At 46.5% G+C, this 25,347-nt stretch overlaps 1 protein-coding gene across 1 annotated transcript in view; it reads left to right on the forward strand.

Annotated features, from left to right (window-relative positions):
* The window catches only part of LOC134928695 (acid-sensing ion channel 1C-like), a 650,441-nt gene that overhangs the window by 558,202 nt on the left and 66,892 nt on the right, over positions 1–25,347 (forward strand). The window contains exon 10 of the mRNA XM_063924712.1: positions 1,332–1,384. Coding sequence (XP_063780782.1) covers positions 1,332–1,384 — 53 coding nt within the window. The remainder of the gene's footprint in view (positions 1–1,331; positions 1,385–25,347) is intronic.

Consider the following 25,347-nt stretch of genomic DNA (forward strand, 5'->3'; position numbering starts at 1 on the left):
TGCTCCACCTGGCTACTTCATGTCTTCTCACCATCTGCTCCACCCATGATCTCCCATACTCACCTTCTACTCCACCCAGCTATCATATGTTCTCACAATTCCACCCAGTGATTTCCAGTCCTCCTCAATTCAAACCCCACAAACTGATATCCTATACTCTGCAATTTCATCTCCACCTTCTGCTCTACCCAGCTATTTCATGTCCTCCTCACCATCTGCTCCACCCATGATCTCCCATACTCACCTTCTACTCCACCCGGCTATCATATGTTCTCATAACTCCACCCAGTGATTTCCAGTCCTCCTCAATTCACACCCCACAAACTGATATCCTATACTCCGCAATTTCATCTCCACCTTCTGCTCCACCCAGCTATTTCATGTCCTCCTCGCCTTCTGCTCCACCCATGATCTCCCATTCTCTTCACCTTCTGCTCCACCCAGCTATCTCATGTTCTCCTCACTTCCAACTCCACTCAGTGATCTTTTGTTAACCTCAAATCCAACCCCACACAGTGATCTTCTGTCCTCCTCACCTACTACTCCACTCAGTTATCTTCTGTTTTCACCTACTGCTCCACCCAGATATTTCATGTCCTCCTCACCATCTGCTCCACCCATGATCTCCCATACTCACCTTCTACTCCACCCAGCTATCATATGTTCTCACAACTCCACCCAGGGATTTCCAGTCCTCCTCAATTCAAACCCCACAAACTGATATCCTATACTCCGCAATTTCATCTCCACCTTCTGCTCCACCCAGCTATTTCATGTCCTCCTCACCTTCTGCTCCACCCATGATCTCCCATTCTCTTCACCTTCTGCTCCACCCAGCTATCTCATGTTCTCCTCACTTCCAACTCCACTCAGTGATCTTCTGTCCTCCTCACCTACTGCTCCACTCAGTTATCTTCTGTTCTCACCTACTGCTCCACCCAGCTATTTCATGTCCTTCTCACCTTCTGCTCCACCAAGTAATTTCCTGTCATCCTAACTTCCAACTCCACTCAGTGATCTTATGAGCTGCTCATCTTCTGCCTCATCAAGCTATTTTCTGTCCTCTTCACCTTCTGTCCCACCTAGCTTATATATTGTCCTCCTCATATTTTCCTCCACCAAGCTATATCATGTTAATCTCACCTTCTGCTCTACCCAGATATCTGTTGTCATCCCAACCTTCTACTCCACCCAGCTATTTCTTGTCCTCCTCACATTGTACCCTAGCAAGCAATCTTGTCCTCTCCACTTCCTTCACCAACCAGTGATCTCCTGCACGTATCACCTTCTGCTCCTGCCACATTCACATCTCATCTCTCTTTGTCTTACAGGGGAGCCCAGATGTCCTGTCCAACCCTACCATGGGGCCCATTCATAACCCCAGGTAGTTACTGTGGCAGATTGTGGGACAGTAGAAAGACTAAGAGACCAAAGGAAGAGTCATGTCTCCTAGTAAGATTAAGGGAAAGTCACCGTAGTTAACATATTGGACCTTGATTAGAAAATGCACTGCAGATGGTTTTTCACCTACATTCCTATATGGTCTTTTTACTGTTTACCAGTACTCTCCACTGTCATGCCTGTGCAAGTGTGCTTAGGTGTGAGGTAAGGAGGTCAATGTCCACTTTCATACCACTTTCTTACCACATCTTTCATAAAAAGAATCATTTCTTCTTTCTCTTATACATTATCCCCATTTATGGCTTAAATAAATGGGATGCGGCTAAGATACCGGCTGTCAGGATCCCAGCAACCGGAATACCGACGCTGGAATACCGACACCTGTCAGGGGTTGGGCTGCAGGGAGGGTAGGTTAGGTTTAGCCACCACCAGTAGTGGTTAGGGTTAGACATCAAGGGGGGAGGTTAGGGTTAGGCTGTGGGAATGGAGGGAAGGGTTAGGGGGTAGGGGACATGGGCTAGCATACTTAGCTCGCCCCTGTGGAGAATTAAAACATTGGGATGTCAGGATCGGTGTTGTGACCGTTGGCATCCCGTCCGCCGGTGAATCATAATGAACCTTGGGAATAGGGTGTTCTCCGGGTACTCCGGTTTCTTCTCACAAGCCAAAAATATACTGATAGGTTAATTGGCTCCCAACAAAACCCTATTGTGAATGGGTGTGGTAGGGAATATAGAGTGCACATCCGTTCTTTGTGTTATTCCAATAATTTTTATGTTCAAAACTCTGGAGTAAAAAGTCTATGGCAGGCGAGGCAGTGACACCCCCCCCCCCACCCCCCCCCCCCATACTTTCCATACATCTCTGATAAAAACTGACTAAATTTCAAGGAGTTTACACTGCTGCATCTTTGCCATGAACCCTTTGGCTCATATATTGTGTGTAATTCTGGCTCTGGTACTAGCCAGTGCCTCCTGAGCCATTTACCTCACCGCACGTCCCTGGCGCCAACAGTAGCAGCGCAGTAGCAGTCACTGGGAAAATGGCCGCCATTGTATTTCCCTAGAAATCTGCGCATGTGCATGAGTCTGAGCCCTAGAGGACACAGACTCTAATGTTCTGCCAGCATAGAGGAGGGGGCCCGGGTGGAGGTGGCTGCACACGGGCCTCCTCCTCTCTTAAAACACCCTTACTCAAGATGGCTCTGCACATGCTCAGTAGAGATCCCAGCGGCCATTTTGACATAGGGCATGATGCTTACCTGGAGCACAGGAAGACTGAAGTGTGTACATTAGTGCACACCTCTTTGTACAGCCCCCTTAATACAATCTTTTCTATCTGTAGGGAGCACAGATGGTGTAGTGGTTAGCATTACTGCATCACAGCACTGAGGTCATGGGTACGATTCCAACCATGGCCCTACCTGTGTGGAGTTTGTATATTCTCCCCGTACTTGCGTGGGTTTCCTTCGGGTACTCCGGTTTCCTCCCACAATCCAAATATATATTTGTAGGGTAATCGGCTCCCAACACAAATTAACCCTAGCATGAATGTGTGTACATGTTATAGGGAATATAGAGGGACATGTACTAAGCAGTGATAAAAGTGGAGAAGTGAGCCAGTGGAGAAGTTGCCCATGGCAACCAAACAGCATTGACGTAACATTTATAATTTGCATACCATAAAAGTATACAAAGCAGCTGATTGGTTGCCATGGACAACTTCTCCACTTTTATCACTGCTTAGTACATATCCCCCATAGAGTGTAAGATCCACTGGGTCAGAATGAGCGATATTCTCTGTAAAGCGCTGCGGGATATGTGTGCACTATATAAATAACTGGTTATAAATAAACATAATAATCTTACACAAACATTTAATTTCAGCTTCTCAATAGCGACTTGGAAAATGAATTGGGTTAAACACATGAGAAGGCATCAACAGATCACGTGAATTTTACCTGTCCTTCTTGGTAGGTAAACTAGTAGAAGTTCCTTTACTGACAGCAGCGCCCATATCTTCTGTCACGACTGCTGCCATTATCATGGTACTTGATGCTTTTCACATCTTGCTAAGGTTCTGCCTATCTTGAATTTCCATCTGCACCAATCAGACTTTAGTTTTGGTTTCTAGAGATCTTGAGGCTCACTGACTGAGGCTCATTATTGCAGAAGGCCTTTTCTGTTGTTGAACTCGGATATATCTGCAGCTGCTGGAAGATAACATTTCTAGACTCAACTCGCTTTTTGGTATTTGAATTCCATAATCTGTAGCCTTTCCTTTCATGGCAATAGCCAGTATGACGCACTTTACTGATTTGTAATCGAGCTAGCGTCATCTTTCTTTTGGTACTGTATACGGACATCGGCAATACTTCCAAAAACTTTGAGATGCTTTACATTGGGTTTTCTCTAACACGCTTCAATAGAACCTTATGTCCTTTAGGGCAACTGTAGGAGAATGGTTCTTGAGATAAACTACCGTGAACACTACATCCACCCAAAACTGCTTGTCTAGGCCTGAGGCTTGTAGCATGCATCTTGCTCTCTCCACTAGTGTCCGGTTTGCCAAGTCACTGACACCGTTTTGCCTAGGAGTTTCGGCAATGGGGAACTAATGCTCTATTCTAAATTTTCTTGAGAATTATTCCAACTTTCTGTTGAGATATTTTCCACCATTATCAGATTTTACGGTCTTCAGTCGTTTTGGTTTTTGACAAGTCTCTTGTATTCTGCAATCTTTTTCACCACGTCAGATGTCCCTCTGATGAAGTACACGTGTCATCTTTGTGAAGTCATCTATAAACATCACAAATTATCTGTGTCCAGTTATAGACTTATTTTCATTGGACTGCACATATCTAAATGTACTGTACTATTTCAAGTGGTTTTGTAGCTTTGTTGATTTTGGAAAGGGCTGATGACTTTGTTTCTCTATTATGCCGCTGGTTGTGTCTATGGTTAGCTTTGCTTTGTTTGCTTCCAATACCAAGTTCTGTAACATTGCTGTTGCAATCTCTTCATCATCTATTTGCAAACCAACATATGTTAGTTGCTGAGAAACTGATATCATTTTGACTACGTAATCACTCATACTGCTGCATTCAATCAATTTATATTGTACAATACACGTCTTAATTGTATCCTCCTCATGAGACCTCCACCCTGCTATGCCATCTGTAATACTGTCCACATGTCTTTAGCTGACGTCTTCCCATGCATAATAGAGTGGACATGTTTATCCACACTCAAATCAACAGTGCCCATGGCCCTCAGACTCTACATCATCTGGGCTTGTATCTGCATCTGGTTTTAAAATAACATTCCTCAACCTTTCGCACTTCAATTGCAATTCCATAGCAGACTTCCAGCTTGTAGAATTCTCTGCACCTTTTAGCTTGATAAACCCCATTATGAGTGTAGCTCCTGTATTCATTCTCCTGACAGACATAACTACTGTATGCAGCCTTAATGCTGTCTACACTGTATTCTATGCAGCTTCTGATTACTGGCTAACCCCTGTGCTGACACACTGCGCTGGAAACACTCTGTGCTGCATTTACTATGCACTTTGGCAGTCTGCACTGCACATGTGCTTAAGATGGCATCTGTATACTGTCTGGGTGTCCTTGTAGCTTGCGGCATGTGTATGTAAGCTCTGTGTGTCTGGGCTCATAATCTGTTGGAAATGATGTGTGTGCAGGTTTTAATATTGCAGAGTTATATAGGTGCCACCAGCAGATGACAGCCCAGTAACTTACCAGCGGTTTGTATATTGATAGATGGCAGGTACAGCCGTACTCACTGTTACATGTACACTGGTGATGTGTTGTAGCTTGAACAAAGTGGGAGAACTGTTGTTTCAGCCGACTTTGACATGAATGCTAAATTATTGTGTAACCGCTACTTAATTTGTAAATCTATTGCTGTTTATTTTTTTCATAGCATATTCCAATTTTTAAAGTAACAAATACAAGTAAGATAGGGTATACTCATACTTACTTTGATATACAAATATGACCACGGCTTCCTCTTACCATTCTCTAATTGCGTCCTAGAAATTGATACAATCTGATTGGCCGCTGTGGGTAATGCCATCACTTTGCATTTTTAGAAGCTTTCATAAATCTACCCCAAAGTCTCTTTTAAAAATAAGTCTTGTTTGGCAGTTTCTGTAAGTGCCTCAGTGGTGCATAGGGCAACAGGTGGCTGCTTTCTCCATGCCCAGCTGAAGCTATGCCTACTAGCAGAAACAGGTGTCCCATGTATGACTGACGTCCATCCCCATCTGATCGCCAGTCGTCATCATAGAAAATTTCAATGCACAATTTCAAGACTTTAAAGACTTTAATTTCAAGGAAGTTGAACCTTTTCAGGATTCTTTTAACTGCAGTCCAGGGAAAAGCGGTTAAAATGCTACTAGTCGGGATCCCGGTGGCCACAGGCTATTCTCCCTCTGTTGGTTTCCACGACACCCACAGAGGGATAATATAACTTGTGTGTAGTGCGGGTCCTGCTGCCGGCATTCTGGCAGACGGGATCCCACTGTCCACGGCATGTGCTATATCTAGACGTGCTCCTCTGCTCCCGCGATGTGTGATGTCTAGATGAGCTCCTCTGCTCACGGCATGTGCGATGTCTAAATGAGCTCCTCTGCTCCCGGCATGTGCAATGTCTAGATGAGGTCCTCTGCTCCCGGCATGTGTGATGTCTAGATGAGCTCCTCTGCTCACGGCATGTGTGATGTCTAGATGAGCTCCTCTGCTCACGGCATGTGCGATGTCTAAATGAGGTCCTCTGCTCCCAGCATGTGCGATGTCTAAATGAGGTCCTCTGCTCCCGGCATGTGTGATGTGTAGATGAGCTCCTCTGCTCGCGGAATGTGCGATGTCTAGGCGAGCTCCTCTGCTCACGGCATGTGCGATGTCTAGACGAGCTCCTCTGCTCCCGGCATGTGTGATGTCTAGACGAGCTCCTCTGCTCCCGGCATGTGTGATGTCTAGATGAGCTCCTCTGCTCACGGCATGTGCAATGTAGAGACGAGCTCCTCTGCTCATGGAATGTGCGATGTCTAGGCGAGCTCCTCTGCTCACAGCATGTGTGATGTCTAGATGAGCTCCTCTGCTCCCGACATGTGTGATGTCTAGACGAGCTCCTCTGCTCACGGCATGTGTGATGTCTAGATGAGCTCCTCTGCTCCCGACATGTGTGATGTCTAGACGAGCTCCTCTGCTCCCGACATGTGTGATGTCTAGACGAGCTCCTCTGCTCACGGCATGTGCAATGTCTAGACGAGCTCCTCTGCTCACGGCATGTGCAATGTCTAGACGAGCTCCTCTGCTCACGGCATGTGCGATGTCTAGATGAACTCCTCTGCTCGCAGCATGTGCGATGTCTAGATGAGCTCCTCTGCTCACGGCATGTGAGATGTCTAGATGAGCTCCTCTGCTCACGGCATATGCGATGTCTAGATGAGCTGATCTGCTCACGGCATGTGCGATGTCTAGATGAGCTCCTCTGCTCACGGCATGTGCGATGTCTATATGAGCTCCTCTGCTCATGGCATGTGAGATGTCTAGACGAGCTCCTCTGCTCACGGCATGTGCGATGTCTAGACGAGGTCCTCTGTTTGTGGCGTGTGTGCTGTCTTGACGAGCTCATCTGCTCACGGCGTGTGTGTTGTCTTGACGAGCTCCTCTGCTCCCGGCATGTGCGATGTCTAGACGAGCTCCTCTGCTCGCAGCGTGTATGTTGTCTTGACGAGCTCATCTGCTCACGGCATGTGTGATGTCTAGATAAGCTCCTCTGCTCGCGGCATGTGCGATGTCTAGATGAGCTCCTCTGCTCACGGCATGTGCGATGTCTAGATGAGCTCCTCTGCTCACTGCATGTGCGATGTCTAGATGAGCTCCTCTGCTCACGGCATGTGAGATGTCTAGATGAACTCCTCTGCTCGCGGCATGTGCGATGTCTAGATGAGCTCATCTGCTCACGGCATGTGCGATGTCTAGATGAGCTCCTCTGCTCACGGCATGTGCGATGTCTAGATGAGCTCCTCTGCTCGCGGCATGTGCGATGTCTAGATGAGCTCCTCTGCTCACGGCATGTGCGATGTCTAGACAAGCTCCTCTGTTCACGGCATGTGCGATGTCTAGATGAGCTCCTCTGCTCACGGCATGTGAGATGTCTAGATGAGCTCCTCTGCTCCCGGCATGTGCGATGTCTAGATGAGCTCCTCTGCTCACGGCATGTGCGATGTCTAGATGAGCTCCTCTGCTCACGGCATGTGAGATGTCTAGATGAGCTCCTCTGCTCACGGCATGTGCGATGTCTAGATGAGCTCCTCTGCTCACGGCATGTGCGATGTCTAGACGAGCTCCTCTGCTCCCGGCATGTGCGATGTCTAGATGAGCACCTCTGCTCACGGCATGTGAGATGTCTAGATGAGCTCCTCTGCTCACGGCATGTGCGATGTCTAGACAAGCTCCTCTGCTCACGGCATGTGCGATGTCTAGATGAGCTCCTCTGCTCACGGCATGTGAGATGTCTAGATGAGCTCCTCTGCTCCCGGCATGTGCGATGTCTAGATGAGCTCCTCTGCTCACGGCATGTGCGATGTCTAGATGAGCTCATCTGCTCACGGCATGTGCGATGTCTAGATGAGCTCCTCTGCTCATGGCATGTGAGATGTCTAGACGAGCTCATCTGCCAGCAGCGCTCTGAGTGACATGGCTGTTGTCAGTTTTATGCCTTTTGTTAATGGGAGTACTGACTGGTTTTGCATCTGACATTGCATATTTAGTAACTATGGGGGTCATACCGACCCGATTGCTCGCTGCAGTTTGGCGCAGCACAGCGTTCAGGTCGGAACTGCGCATGCGCCGGCGCCTGGCAGCCATTGTTACCTAGCGATCGCCTCTGAGACAGAGGCGGTCGCTAGGCGGGAGGGGGCTGAACGGAGGTGTTAAGCCGCCATTTAGGGGGAGTGGTCCGGCCAACACAGGCATGGCCGGACCACTCAGGGGGCGGGCCGCGGCGGCTGCGTGACGTCTCACACAGTCGCTGCGGCCAGCAAGAGTGACGAGTAACTCCTCAAATACAAAGGCATCTCCTCTGTGCGATGCTTTTGTATTTGTGCGGGGGGGGGGGGGGGGGGACTAGCCCTTTGCTGGGCATCCCCCCGCATGTCTGAGTTTACGATCGTAGCTGTGCTAAATTTAGCACAGCTACGATCAACTCGGAATGACCCCCTATATCCCTAATGATGAATTGTGACAGTGTGTGTCCACGTTTTGAAAGATCCTTAAGCAGGTGATGTACAGAGCCTAGGTCTTTTCACTTGGGATTTTATGCTCCAACAGAGGATTCAGTATAATATCTCGGCTGTCGGGATTCTGTCGGGTAGGAGACTGACGCTGGGATGCCGGCAGCGAGCTCAGCACGTCCCCTCACAGGCTCACTGCGCTCACCGTGCTTTGGGCCCAGTGACAACCAGGGTTATATTCCCCCTTGGGTCGTGGCTCGGACCACCACCCAAGTGGGGACTCCAGCTGGCGGTCAGAATTCCTACCGCTGGTATTTCACCGGGTGTCGGGATTCTGGCGTCAGTATTTCACCGGATGTTGGGATTCCGGCGTTGGCATTTCACCGGCTGACGGGATTCCAGCATTGGTATCTCACCGGGTGTCAGGATTCTGGCGTCAATATTTCACCGGGTGTTGGGATTCCGGCGTTGGCATTTCACCGGGTGTTGGGATTCCGGCATTGGTATCTCACCAGGTGTCAGGATTCTGGTGTCGGTATCCTGACAGCTGGGATCCCAACAGCGGGCAAATTGAATGACTCCCCCAACAGATGCTTGACATGTGATTCTCCTGACCTGATAGCAACAGATCATCCACATATATAACTATGATGAAGAATTTATTCTCTATTGCAGAGGTTCTCAGACGTGGTCATCAAGGCACCCAACAGTCCAGGTTTTAAGTTTATCCATGTTTGGCCACAGGTGACTTAATTAGCACCTCAGTCAATGTGATTTAACCATGTGTGCTGAGCCATGGATATACCTAAAACCTGGACTGTTGGGGTGCCTTGAGAACCGTGTTTAAGCGCTTCTGGTCTGTTGTCTTGTGGTACAGACAGTGATCAGACTCTGATTGTATAGAGTCCATCTCTAATAGTACAGTGTGTACAAATAATGGCCGCTCTGCTTCCGGGGAGGCTGCTGGCATCTCTGCTTTCAGATACTGGCACTGGAACCCTGACACCCGGTGAAATACCGGACTCCCGACCACCGCCTGGAATCCCGACCAAACGTCGCCACTGAGCACAAAGCGTGGCAAGCGCAGCAATCCCGCAAGAGAACACGCTGCACTCACCGCCGGTATTCTGGCTGCCGGGAAATCATACTGAATCCTACTTCAGACCATCAAATGCATTGTTCAATAAACAGACTTCTCCCTCTGGGAACATCATGGTAATTCTCAGGAGGTTCCATATACATTTCTTCAACTAAGAAAGCTGAGTCAAAGCCTAATTCATACTGCACTAAATCGTGTATGTCAGATATGGCAATGACCAAACCGCTGTTCCCGGCCACAGGAGATTTCTCCATAGGTAATCCCAGATTTCTGTATATACACTTTAGCGACAGGATGGGCTTTATAACTGCCAATCATTCCATCTGCGTTTAACCTTTCACAAGAGACCTACTTGTTCTTGCTGTGACTTGGCCTGTTGACAACACTATGTATTATCCAGTCATGCCATGTCTTCATTTATTGCCGATTTCCATTCCTTACAGTCATCGCTTGACTATGCTACTTGGATATTTTGGCGTTCACAAAAAGTAATATTTGCTATCTATTCATGATATATCCTAGGGGTTTTTCATTTTTTTGCTTCTCACAGAAATCCTGCTTTGTGATTGGATGTTCATACTGGCATATACAACATAACAAATTTGTGCTACGGTTCTTGTTCCAGCTTCACGTTAGGTGGCACTGTGTCATGGAACACCACATCATTGGACTTTATAAGCTTTTTGTTTGCAATGTCCCTGTTATGCACACCAGTGCCTGCAGGAATGTACTGGTGTCAGAACTGTTATGCACTCCAGTGCCTGCAGGAATGTACTGGTGTCTCAACTGTTATGCACACCAGTGCCTGCAGGAATGTACTGGTGTCTGAACGGATAGGGATGCAAAACAAATGAACTCACAGACAGACTGGGGAATATGACATTACGTAAACAGAAGGTGATAGGGTAACAAAATACACACAAAGTGAACAGAGAAGCCCAGAGGCTAAGGAACTGGGTGTCTCCCTAGTATTAGTAATGCTCAGATGGGAAAAGCAAGATGTTGTGTTTTAATACGTAGATAACCCGAAATGCTGTTGCTAAGGGCAACAGCAAAACCCTAAAGGGTTACCAACGGGTGTGGCAGTAAACTCCTTGGTCAGAGATGGAATGATAGACACAAGGAGATTCTCCACAATCCTAATTCTCACTTGCAGTGCACAGGTTCAGCTTACTGCCACTAAACTGACCCCTGACACCTAGCACAGTGAGAAAGGATTTTGGCAGGCAAGTCTTAGAATACAGCCGCAAACTTGCTAAGTTCACAGAGTAGTAAAAGAACCCCAGCAAGCTAAACGACTGACTCCAGTCTTACTGCTAGGTCTGGATTGGCAGAGTGTAATACCAAATCCCCAGGCCTATTTGCAGTAAGCAACAACAAATACAAAGCTACACAGTACTGGCTAACTTTCAGGAACTGACTAACCAACAAAGATTCAGCAGCATCTGCTTAACCTGAGAAGAGGCCTTATAAAGCAGGTGCTGTCCACGCCCCACTCAGACCTCACAGACTGTGAGCACAAAAACCAGCACCGGATCCCCTGCCGTGCACAGAGCCTGTAACCACTGCACAGCAAAAGACCCGAACCGGAGTATCAGCTGCGCTCAGGTTACTCCGCTAGCGCTTGTCTCCCGGTTGCCATGACGACGTGGCAGCACAGGGCAGGAGACCCTAACAGTCCCGTGGTCTTTTCTCTTGCTTTTTTGACGGTATCCAATCGTGATACATTACACTGACTTGGGATCCAGCTTGCGTCTCTCCTCCCTAGGAATGTATGTGTATGCTCTGCATCCATAGACTCTGAGATGATTGACGCTTGGCTTACTTCCAGAATATTGACACCTGGCTTACTTCCAGATGATTGACACTTGGCTTACTTCCAGATGACTGACACTTGGCTTATTTCCAGATGATTGACATTTGGCTTACTTCCAGATGATTGACACTTGGCTTACTTCCAGATGATTGACACTTGGCTTACTTCCAGACCACAGCTCCAGCAGTGTTTTGCCCGTCACAGCTATAGTGTGAGCATGTTTTTTCAGATATACTGTAGAAGACACAGCTTCTGCTCAAAAACACTTTTCTAGTCCAGCGTCACTAAAACAGTCTGTGCTCTGTGACAATTGTGCGGTTGGCATGCTCACTGATACCGTTGTGCTCTGGTGTGTATACAGTGGTAAGCTGGGGCTCAATGTTATATTTCTTCAGGAAGACTGCTACATTTTTATTTTCATATTCCCCGCCATTGTCCGATCTCAAGATCTTCAGTTTTTGAACCATTTGAGTTTCCACCAAACTCTTGTAGTCTGCAATTTTGTTTACTACTTCACTTTTTGGTTTGACAAAGTAAATGTGTGCCATTCTTGTGAAGTTATCGATGAATGTTAGGACATATCGATATCCATTAATTGATTTCACCACCATCGGACCACACACATCTGTATGTACCACTGCTAGTGGCACCTTAGCTCTTTTTGTGGACTTTGGGAAGGGACCCATTATACAGCACTCACATGCCAGGTTCTATGGGTTGTTTATGGCTACCCCCATCACATCAAGGAGTTCTTGGCCATTATCATATGCCACAACTTCAGTGTCACAATCCCTTGCTGTACCACCTCCTGCCACTGGTGTCGCTTTCCTGGTAATATCTCCAGTACTTTCTGGACTCAGTCTTAATTTATTAAATTGCCAGATGTGACTGCACCTTATGCTTACTAATGTAAACTAGCTCCACAGAGCTCTCCTTCCCAGAGCATCAAGTCATTCTAGGTGCCTGGAACTGTGTGGTATTTTCCATATACTGCACTTCTGATCTGTGGATACTATATTACAGTTTGTTCCAGCTTTATCCCACTGTTCAGCGCCAAAGGCTTAAGAAGTGAGATATGGAATTAATTTGGAACTCGAAAATATGACCACAGGGTTTATAACTTTATAACTTGCTCGATGACGAAAGGACCTATATAATGAGGAGCAAACTTCATGGTAGGCACTCGAAGCTTCAACTTTCATGTAGAAAGCCAAATACGATCTTATTATTGCTCATCATTTGCAATAAGTGAATGTCTTATAACTGGTGGAAGCTTTTATCAATGGAGGGTGAACTTTCTTCTAGATCTTTGTGAACTGCTAGATGGAGGAACCAACTGCTGGAACATCCATTGGATCTCTGGAACTCTTGGATGCATCCCATAAACTGTGTAGAAAGGTGTAGTTCCTGAAGGTGAATGATACAAACTGTTATGGGAGAAGCTCCTTCCAATCATCTTGGGAAGAGGAAATGAAAAGACGAAGCAATGTCTCCAAATCTTGGTTCACTCTTTCTGTTTGACCGTTGGTTTGTGGGTGATGAGTTGAAGACATTTTGAGTGAGACTTGTAAAGCAGAGCATAATGGCCCTCATTCCGAGTTGTTCGCTCGTTATTTTTTTTCGCAACGGAGCGATTAGTCGCTAATGCGCATGCGCAATGTCCGCAGTGCGACTGCACCAAGTAAATTTGCTATGCAGTTAGGTAATTTACTCACGGCATTACAAGGATTTTTCTTCGTTCTGGTGATCGTAGTGTGATTGACAGGAAGTGGGTGTTTCTGGGCGGAAACTGGCCGTTTTATGGGAGTGTGTGAAAAAACGCTACAGTTTCTGGGAAAAACGCAGGAGTGGCTGGAGAAACAGGGGAGTGTCTGGGCGAACGCTGGGTGTGTTTGTGACGTCAAACCAGGAACGAAACTGACTGAACTGATCGCAATGGCAGAGTAAGTCTCGAGCTACTCAGAACCTGCAAAGAAATTTCTATTCGCAATTTTGAGAATCTTTTGTTTGCAATTTTGATAAACTAAGATTCACTCCAGTAGGCGGCGGCTTAGCGTGTGCAAAGCTGCTAAAAGCAGCTTGCGAGCGAACAACTCGGAATGAGGGCCAATGATCACCGGAATTTGACTACAAATTGGACTCCACAATCAGATATCATTTCAGATGGCAAGTCATGCAGCCTAAAGATCTCTTGAATAAAAAGTTTTTGTGCTGAAGGCAACCCATCGTGTTGAAACCTTTGAATTCAGTAATTCTGTTATAAAGTCAATTGGCAGATGTGAGCATGGATGTTGAGGCATAGACAGTGGTATAGTGGTGAAGTTGCCCTGTGGGAGTGTGGAGAGGTGTCTTGTGATGAGCACATTGAGGACAAGATGCAATGAACTGTTGTACATCTTGTCTGACGGTCGGCCACCAATAGGACCAACTAATAAAATGAAAGGTCTTCTTAATTCCAGGATGTATGGTCACATGAGCCCATCTGAGGATTTTCTTCTGGAATTCACAAAAGTCTTCCCTGGGGAAGGAGAGACAGGGAGGATGGTGACTGCAAAGGATACAGGATTAATAATATGGCTCTCTTTAGATAAACATAGATCTTCATCTTGAAGTTTTGGGTGGGATAAGGTATGTTCCTTACTATTTTGAAACCCTAATCAATCGGACACTTTGAAATAAAATCTGGAAAAGAATAACACCCATTCTGGGCCTAATTCAGGTTGGTGCGCAGTGTGCAATCCAACCGGAATGATTGAGAAAAAGATGACGGTGCCTGTCCTGCACATACGACTGCATTTTCTGCGGGGGGGCCGCGGAAAATGCGATCGCCTCTGCCTGTCAATGAGGCAGAGGCGGTCGCGGGACGGGGGTGGGCAACGCTCCATTTCCATGGAGGAGAAGGAGCGTTGCGGCGTGAATGGGGGGCGGAGTCAGGGAAATGGGCACACAGCCCCCAGCGTGAGCCGATGCGATCGAGAAGTACGCGACAGGCCTCCTGCGGCGCAGCTAAGCTACTCCAGCAGGAGACTTCACTAATTTCTATGATGAAGCAGAAATTGCGAGGCAATCACAATTTCCGCTTCATCAAGGTGTGTGTGGGGGGGGGGGCGGCGGTCAGCATGCTGGGTGGCCTTGCCCAGTGATGGGCGGACACCAGCATGCTAGGAAAAGGATTGCAGATTCTGCTAATTATCAGAAATTGCAATCCTTACTGAATTGGGCCCTTAGTTTGTCTGGGATTCAAACACTGGGCTGATTCTAGATACAGCAGACTCTTCTTATTATTATTATCCTTTATTTATATGGCGCCACAAGGGTTCCGCAGCGCCCAATTACAGAGTACATAAATAATCAAACAGGAAGACAGTAACTTACAGTTGATGACAGTATAGGACAAGTACAGGGTAAATAAACATAGTTACATCAGCAGATGACACTGGAATAAGTATCAGGTGGCAGAAGACTGCTGGATTTGGTGCAGTTGAAGATTATTAAAGTAAGACAAAGGATAAGCACATGAGGGAAGAGGGCCCTGCTCGTGAGAGCTTACATTCTAAAGGGGAGGGGTAGACAGACAGGGGTGACACAGATGGGGTAGACAGTGAGCCTGGGAAAGAGGGTTAGGATGAGATTTGGCTGGGTTTGGGGAAGAAGTGGGTCTTGAGAGCCCGCTTGAAGTTTTGTAGAGAGGTGGAGAGTCTGAGGGGGAGAGGTAGGGAATTTCAGAGAAGTGGTGCAGCACGTGAAAAATCTTGGAGATAGGAGTGGGAGGAAGTAATCCATAGGCAGGAGAGTCGGCGTGCATCAGCAGAGAGAAGAGGACGGGTTATAGTGTAAAGGGAGATAAGGTCAGAGATGTAGATGGGAGAGGAGTGGGTGAGGGCTTTGTAAGCGAGTGTGAGAAGCTTGAATTGGGTTCTGAAAGGGAAGGGGAGCCAGTGAAGGTCTAGTAAGAGGGATGAGGGGGACATAGAGCGTTTGGTGAGGAAGATGAGCCGGGCAGCAGCATTGAGGATAGATTGGAGTGGAGAGAGGTAATTGTTAGGAATACCAGTCAGGAGGAGATTACAGTAATCCAGTCTGGAGATGACCAGTGAGTGGATGAGGGTCTTAGTAGCATCCTGGGTCAGAAAGGGTCTGATCCTGGAAATATTTTTTAGATGAAAACGGCAGGTTTGTGAGAGGTGCTGAATGTGTGGTTTGAAGGTTATGACTGAAATTGTATATTCAGCACCCTCCAACAGATATCTCCATTTCTCTAAAGCCAACTTGATGGCCAATAACTCTTGATCTCTGATACTATCATTCTTCTCTGTGGAACGACATTTCTGAACAAAATAACCACAGGGATGAATGAATCAATGAAACACTGGGAGAGCATAGCACCTACATCAACAGCAGGGGCATCGACCTTAACCACTTGCCTGGCATGGTGGCATCAGATGAGACCACACAAGCAAGTGCTTTATCTGACCTGGGAGCACAGGATGCCACCAGTCAGATAGAGAGTGTTAGCAGCGGTAGGGAAGGGAAACTTCCCTCCGCTGCTGCTGCCAGAGGGACCGGAAGGTCCCTCTGCCTCCCAGCCCTCAGTGTTGCCATGCTGCCGATCATTGCCGATCGGTCAACACAGCATGATCCCCCACCTCCAGCAGCTGCAGACAATAGCAGCCACTAGCATAGCCTTATTGGGGGGGGGTCACAGGGCATACTGTACCTCGGGCCCCTCTTTGTTAGGGGGTCCTCCAGCCAGAGTACACCAAAATCACTAGCTTGCCCTCCCATGCAGTAGCAGGTCCAGACAGCCAGAATGTGAGCAGGACAGTATGCATTGCAGGCAGAGTATCAGGTTTTATGAGCTTTCAAACAGAAGAGAGAGGAGGGTGGAGAGAGCTGTAAGTGACACAGGGATCCCAGCATCTCTGCCTGCCTGACTGGGTGTCTGAGTCCTGTGTAATCTGTTATCTAATGAGGGTCTAGAGAGAGAGTGAGAGCGAGATACACACATACAGAGTCCTTCTGAGTCCTGTACCAGTGTGTAAGTAGTAGACAGGCTGCTGCTGCTGCTATTCCTGCATGTGATAATATAAAATCTAGATTTTTTTCTATGTGTATTTTAAGGTTGTTTAAGTTGTCTTTGTTACACTACATGAAATGTTTATAAAATAATTGTAATTCAATTAGTTGGAGCTATAAACAGTACCCAGGCATTATTACACTATTAGTTTTATACCCCATTGGGTTAAATTTAATGTACACAATCCATACATCCTAACATGTCCCAGTCCTGGAGGGATCACATGCTGTGTTACGTTACTGTATGACTGCAATCACCTGTGGTGAAACACCTTCTTATCTACTAATAGTTCACCCAGGTGACACTATTCATATACTAAAAGGGACGTGAAGATAGAGAGCATTGTGTCCCTCCTGAAATGGGTCATGTTGGGAGGTATGCACAATTTAAAATACACTTCCCCGCCTTCCACTCGGGAAGGGGGGGGGGGGCCTTGTCTTAAGTGCACCGGGCACCCCCAAGGCTTCATACGGCCCTGGCCCCTAGTAAGTATAAATCATCGGCCCCAAGCCCCCCTGAGTACCTGGCAGCTGTCTGAGCTCTAAAATCTAAGGTTGCGATGGTTGCGATGTTCCCGATGTTCCCGATCGATGTTTCGATATTTGGGGAAAAAAATATTTAAAACAAAATTGTTTTGTTTACTAAAATCATTTTGGATAGGGTTAAATTCATGTTCTTCACCTAATTCACTCATAAAAACACCCGGCAATTTCTGAGCGTTTTTTTGGGGGGGAAATGGGCAGTTAAGTATAAAAGGTCGGAGATATCTGGTTGTCAGAGTATTGGATAATTCCTTGATCTTCTGAAAAGCAGTTTTAGCTTAATTTGACCATTTGGAGGTATTGGAATAATTAATGTAGTGTTTAATCAGTGCTGCGGCATTACTTAGATGAAAGTTCATAACGAGGTACTCATCGACCTGTGCGGGTGTTGAATGCCGTCTTCCACTCATCCGCTTCTCTTATGCGGAGTAAGTTGTAGGCACCACTGCGGCCTAGTTTGGTGGAGATGATGGGTCCTTGCACCTGATGAAACAGCTCAGTAATAAGTGACAAGGGGTAATCATTTTATTTAAATAAACATTTTATCACACTGCACACAGCAAGTACATTTGTTTGCCATAGAATAGTATATAAAAACAAGTCTACCTGTATGTCTACAGTACATTGGTCCACTGAATTACAAATGATTGTAGATCTGAACATTCCCCATGTATATATCCCATTATATGATCCAATCAATAATAGTGAGGTTCCCTCATACACTAACAGGAGGAGGCCAGAGTCCAAGGGGGCCGCAGTATCCCTAAATGTCTAATCATTGAGTATTATAGGGAAATATCCCACCAGCAACCTAGTCTCATACTATTCCTCCTCTGAAAGTCTATGGGGAGGGTAGCCACACAACTTTCCCATCTATCAAAAATGATGACGTCCGTTTCTCTGTATCTGAAGTTGTTTCCAACCAATCATCTGAAAAATATTATGTAATTTCCCTTTAAAAAGAGTTAGAGAAGGTGTACGGGGAAGGATCCACGTCTGTAAGATAGCCGTGTGGGCTGCTGTGCTGATAGCCCGTAACAACTTCCTACAACCTCTGGTGACCACCCCAGCCCATGGGGATAATCCCAGAAATTGCCCATTCCACATTGAAAGGCAGATAGCTTACTAAATGCTCCATGGCATAGCTTCGATCCTGTAACCAAAAAGTGCGAAGTAAGGGACGTGCCCAGAAGTAGTGAAACCGATCCGGTTCCGGTGTATGACACCGATGACACTCACCCATAGAGGACATATCTGTCAGATGTTATCTGTTGGGAGATATGAAATATGTTCTAAAACATTTCTTGACACTGTATAGAGGAGAGAAGGGGAAATGACTACTACATTTCTCATGTGAGCGTCAATAAATCTGACAAGCATTGGCCGATACTCATACCGCAACTGTCCATAGCGCACGGATATTGCTTTCCTAGTACCCAGTGCTGATATCAACAGACAATCTAGGTCATTGGACCAATCTTCCCCTGAAAACAAAGCAATCACGGATCTAGCATAATGCTGCATCTGGAAATAGGACAATGGATACTGTTGAAGTATGGCAACATATTGTTTGGCTCGTGTAAATGCTAAAAAATGTTTAGATGTCAAATCAACAATTCAACCAACACCCCGGGGTCCCTGCCACTGAAATGTAGTGAGAGGAAAGGCTGCCTCCCCGAGCTGGAGCTCCCCATTATTCTGGAGAGTCAGAAATAAAGATTTCTGAGCATTCAGGTGACTGGCACGCCTGATTATATGCCGCAATTCATACGCCGACCACAGTGACGGATTATCCTTATCCCTCTGGTCAATCTCAGCATCAAATCTATGGAGGAAAGTGATCAAATTATCGTCAGGCTGAAATGGATTATCTAATGAGCGTTTACATTAATATCGCCACCAGAAAGCCAATCACGCAGGTAACCTAGCAAAGCCGCGTGGCTATAGGCCTGAATTTGCAGGAAGTCAATTCCATTTTATTTTGACTGTTGAAACTTCAATAGAGCTACAGTATATGTGGCCTTTTACCTTTCCATAGGAAACGTCTAAACTGTCTATTCATTTTGGCCACATCGGCCTTTCTAAGTAGTAAAGGTAAAAATGTCAATAAATACAACAGGCGTGGGAAGTGCCAAGATAAGAGAGCAACAAGTGGTTCCACCCCTCCACCTTCCACCCCTCCATCTCCACATCCACCCTCCACTCCTCCACCCCTCCACCTCACCCTCCACTCCTCCATCTCCACCATCTACTCCTCCACCCCTCCACCTCACCCTCCACTCCTCCATCTCCACCCTCTACTCCAACACCCCTCCACCTCACCCTCCACTCCTCCACCTCCAACCCTCCAGCTCCACCCTCCACCTCCCCACATCCACCCTTCTCTCCTCCACCTCACCCTCCACTCCTCCACCTCCACCCCTCCACCTCCACATCCACCCTCCACTCCTCCACCCTCCACTCCTCCATCTCCACCCTCTACTCCTCCACCCCTCCACCTCACCCTCCACTCCTCCATTTCCACCCTCTACTCCAACACCCCTCCACCTCACCCTCCACTCCTCCACCTCCAACCCTCCAGATCCACCCTCCACCTCTCCACCTCCACCCTTCTCTCCTCCACCTCACCCTCCACTCCTCCACCTCCACTCCTCCACCTTCCACTCCTCCACCTTCCACCCCTCCACATCTACCCTCCACCCCTCCACCTCACCCTCCACTCCTCTACCTCCACCCTCCACTCCTCCACCTTCCACACCTCCACATCCACCCCTCCACCTCCACCCTCCACTCCTCCATATCCACCCTCCACTTCTCCACCTCCACCCCTCCACCTTACCCTTCACTCTCCACCTCACCCTCCACTCCTCCACCTCCACCCACCACGCCTCCACCCCACCCTCCACCCTCCACTCTTCCACCTCACCTCCACCTTCCAACCCTCCACCTCCACTCCTCCACCCTCCACTCCTCCACTTCCACCCTCCACCCTCTACTACTCCACCCTCCACCTCCATCCTCTACTTCTCCACCTCCACCTTCCACCCCTCCACCTCACCATTCACTCTCACTCTCCACTCCTGCACCCTCCACCTCCACCTCACCCTTCACTCTCCACCTCACCCTCCACTCCTCTAACCTCCACTCCTCTACCTTCACACCTCCACCTTCCACCCCTCCACATCCACCTTCCACTCCTCCACATCCACCCTCCACCTCCAGCCCTCCACCTCACCCTTCACTCTCCACCTCACCCTCCACCTCCACTCCTCTACCCCCCCACCTCCACTCCTCCACCCCTCCACCTCCACCCTCCACCTCACATGAGATCACTCAGATCGCCTCTTTATATTATTGATGACAATGAGAAACCTATAATAAGTGCACAATAAGTACAAACGAAGCTGCCTGTACTGGAATATCTGAGGGTCTCTCAGAACACCCTCTACAAAGGCAAAGTTATTCACTACAATGGCGCTATCATAACCATGTATAGAGAAATGTAATAATCACGCTTGTAGTAGTCCATTTATAATAAGGTCACTGGTAGAAAATAGAAATAGATATAGTTCTTTAATAATTCTTTGTCATGACTCCTCCAATCATAAAACCTTGTAAAGACAAGAACCTGTACCTACTGTAACCCTTTCGCTCAATGGCATCAAGGCGAGGTGACTACATGGAGAAGAGATAATAGTATATAATAAAATAACATTGCACTCACAATGAAAAAGGTAAAACAAGCATGTGCATCACTCCATGGTGACCATCTCCGGTATAGGTAGATCTCACTTGGGTTCCCACCAATAGAAGGGGTTTCATAGGTAAATGCAGAGGGGCAGGTCCAGTTGCCCAGAAACGCCCCCTTCTCTTGGCAAGTGGCGCAATTTATGACAACAATAGTAGTGGTATATAATGCGATTACTAGAGCTGCCGCCACACCATGCAGTGTTAGGGACAGAGCAGAACTGCTGCACATGCCCAGTAGTAGCAGCTTCTTATACCAAGTTTGCTGTGTGTGTGGATCTGAGTCCTCAATCAGTGCACTGGACCGGAGAGCAGCTGCCAGGAAGAAGAGACAGGAGCCTTACCATGAGGTGGGAGAATGTGTGCTTAGAGAGTGCAGTACTATATTTAACCTTTTCCAGACCACTTATTTATATTATTTAAATGTGTGATACTGCCTACACTATAAGCCATCTATAGTGTTACGTATTAATATATACAGTATATAAAAAGACTTATGTTTACAATAATATCCAGGGTCTGTATTGGGTTCTTCTACCATTCCCCAGACTCCCGCACTTTCTCCAATGTTCCACAGAGTGGGAGATTGTGTACCGCATTTGGAAACACCGCTCTAGAAATCCTGCGTTTGCCACTTGGTTTGCACAAGCCTGGGATAATGTGCTCACCACTGGAGACCAGCAAGATGTAACAGGCACCACCCTTGAAGTCACTGACTGGAGTCCACACAGCACGTATGAGGAATCATGACAAAGAATTATTACAGAACTATATCTTGGATTTTCTACCAGTGACGTTATGCTACAAGGGTGATTATTATTTTCCTATCTAATATTAACACAATATACAATAATTGCAATAGGTATGTTGTAAGCTTGATACCTAAAGAAACGATGTGGGTTTTGGCCAAGTCAGAGAAATCCGTCTGCTCCATGCTGGTTTAGTGACCCCTGGCACCATATACATCCTCACCCATTTATCTAAATTCACCTCAAATCCCGACACTTTACCATAAGAGAGAGCCTAGGGTCTCTAATGTTCAACACAACATCATCTGCACACCTCCATGTTGCCTATAATAATTCCCTTGAATACAGAAGAAATCTGAAGAATCCAAAAGAGTGGGTCTATTTACAAATTAAAAAGAAGCAGTGAAAACGGGCAGTCCTGTCTCGTACCACAGTGCATTATCAGAGGTTCTCCTCTCATGCCATTAACCAGTAAAGACTACTGCTCCGGTTCTGTGGCAGCCATCCTAGGATTCAATGTGGCTTCCGACATACTCGCTGGCTTGCACATGCAGTAATCACTCCAGTGCTGGCTGCTGGGCACAGCCATTACATTTTGTAACAGGTGACATCTCATGCACCAACTGGAGACCAGTCTGCAGTCACATGATGCCCACAACCAATCCCTGATCAGCCAGAGGTATAAAGACTTCCTCGAGAGACAGAAGGGGCCAGTGTAATATTGGTGGTCATTCCGAGTTGTTCACTCGCTAGCTGCTTTTAGCAGCTTTGCACACACTAAGCCGCCGCCTACTGGGAGTGAATCTTAGCTTATCAAAATTGCGAACGAAAAATTAGCAGAATTTCGATTAGACACTTATTAGCAGTTTCTGAGTAGCTTCAGACTTACTCGGCATCTGCGATCAGTTCAGTGCTTGTCGTTCCTGGTTTGACGTCACAAACACACCCAGCGTTCACCCAGACACTCCCCCGTTTCTCCAGCCACTCCCGCGTTTTTCCCAGAAACGGTAGCGTTTTTTCGCACACACCCATAAAACGGCCAGTTTCCGCCCAGAAACACCCACTTCCTGTCAATCACATTACGATCACAAGAACGAAGAAAAAACCTTGTAATGCCGTGAGTAAATTACCTAACTGCATAGCAAATTCACTTGGCGCAGTCGCACTGCGGACATTGCGCATGCGCATTAGCGACTAATCGCTCCGTTGCGAGAAAAAAATAACGAGCGAACAACTCGGAATGACCCCCATTGTCTACAGCCTAGCTGTGTGATTCTCTTGAGAGCTCCTGTAGATACTAATCCTATTCAGCATCTCTAGTGCATATTACTGCTCCATAATCGGTTCCAATCTGATATTCTGTTCCACTCCAATAACCTGTATCATCAGTTGTAGTCTGATATGATGTACTGTTGGTGCCAGTCCGATATCCTCTACCATCAGTTCCACTCCGATATCCGGTACCATCAGTTCCAATTTGATATCCATTACCACCCTAGTTCCTGCTATTCCATTCATCCGTGATAGTCTGGTACCAGTACTGGGAGACCCAGTCAGAGGGCCATGACCTGCATGTTGAATGCAGCTAAACTCAAACACTAAGGTGCGGTGTAATGTGACTAACAAACACAGCATGTTAGAGTCCGTGCCTTTGTCTTGCGTTATCACCAGCTACCTGGTACTAGCCAGTATCCTCACTATATCTAATGAGCAGGAACTACATCAGGCTGGCCAGCTTCCAGACACTGCCTCTAGAACTCACTCCAGTCATACTGGGGACCTAGTTATTACCAATAATGTGGACATTATATCAAACACTAAAGTTGGGGAGACCTTGGGTAACAATGATCACTATATGATCACATTCGACATCAGTTTCAAGAAACATAGCTATAAGGGAGAGCGACCAAAACATTTAACTTTAGAAAAGCTAACTTCAATATGCTGAGACAGGCACTAAACGACATTGACTGGGAAGAGTTGTTTCAGGGTAAGGACCCAACGTAAATGTGGGATGCTTTAAAAGGGTTGCTTGATAGCAATATTCACAAATTTATTCCCATAGGCAGTAAACGCAGGAGTACTAAGCACAAACCAATGTGACTTAATGAGGAGGTAAAAAAAGAAATGGCTAATAAGAAGCGTGCTTTCAAAACATTTAAATCTAATGGAGGGGAGGAGTCATTCCAGTATTACAATGAATGCAATAAAAGATGCAAAAAAGTAATAGAGCAGCTAAAATTATAAATGAAAAGCAAATTGCTAGAGAGAGTAAAACCAATCCTAAAAAGGTTTATACATACATAAACAGTTAAAGGTTAAAAAAGGATAATGTAGGCCCATTAAAAGATGAACTGGGAGCCTTGATAAACGATGACAAAATAAAAGCGGAAATACTGAACAATTTTTTTTCCTCAGTATTCACCAGGGAGGATCAGATGGTGATAGTAGTACATAACGAATGTGAAGGTAATGACTCTTTGCTTGATGCTTGTTTAAGTGAGGAAGTAGTCTTGGAGAGACTAAGCAGCATAAAGATTAATAAATCACCGGGCCCAGATGGTTTTCATCCAAGGGTTATTATGGAGCTTAGAATACAGCTAGCAAGACCCTTATACTTGATTTTCTATAATTCAATTAGATCAGGTATGGTACTGAGGGATTGGTGCATAGCGAAGGTAGTACCATTATTTAAAAAGGGATCTAAAAATCATCCTGGTAACTATAGACCAGTTAGTTTAACCTCTATAGTGGGTAAAATATTGGAAGGAATTTTGAGGGTAGCATAGAGGATTATCTGCGGAATACTAAGTTTATTAGCAAGAGTCAGCATGGGTTTGTGAGGGACAGATCATGTCAAACTAACTTAATTAGCTTCTACGAGGAAGTGAGCGATAATATTGACCAGGGAAAAGCAGTGGATGTGGTCTATTGAGATTTTGCAAATGCCTTCGATACAGTGCCTCACAGGAGACTGATCATCAAATTAAGGGAACTTGGCCTAGGATATACTATTTGTACATGGATAGGAAATTGGCTGGATAACAGGGCACAACAAGTAGTGGTCAATGGGATGTTCTCCAGCTGGGCACCAGTAGTCAGCGGAATACCACAAGGGTCCGTACTTAGGGGGTCATTACGAGTTGTTCGCTCATTGCCAATTTTCGCAACGGAGTGATTAAGGCGAAAATGCGCATGCGCATGGTACGCTTTGCGCATGCGCTAAGTATTTTTGCTCAAAACTTAGTAGATTTACTCACGTCCGAACAAAGAATTTCCATCGTTGAAGTGATCGGAGTGTGATTGACAGGAAGTGGGTGTTTCTGGGCGGAACTGACCGTTTTCTGGGAGTGTGCGGAAAAACGCAGGCATGCCAGAATAAGGGTGGTCATTCCGAGTTGTTCGCTCCTGTATTTTTTTTCGCATCGCAGCGATTTTCCGCTAACTGCGCATGCGCAATGTTCGCACTGCGACTGCACCAAGTAAATTTGCTATGCAGTTAGGTATTTTACTCACGGCATTACAAGGTTTTTTCTTCGTTCTGATGATCGTAATGTGATTGACAGGTAGTGGGTGTTTCTGGGCGGAAACTGGCCGTTTTATGGGTGTGTGTGAAAAAACGCTACCGTTTCTGGGAAAAACGCGGGAGTGGC

Source organism: Pseudophryne corroboree, chromosome 5 (genome assembly GCF_028390025.1).
Source record: "Pseudophryne corroboree isolate aPseCor3 chromosome 5, aPseCor3.hap2, whole genome shotgun sequence".
NCBI lineage: Eukaryota > Metazoa > Chordata > Amphibia > Anura > Myobatrachidae > Pseudophryne > Pseudophryne corroboree.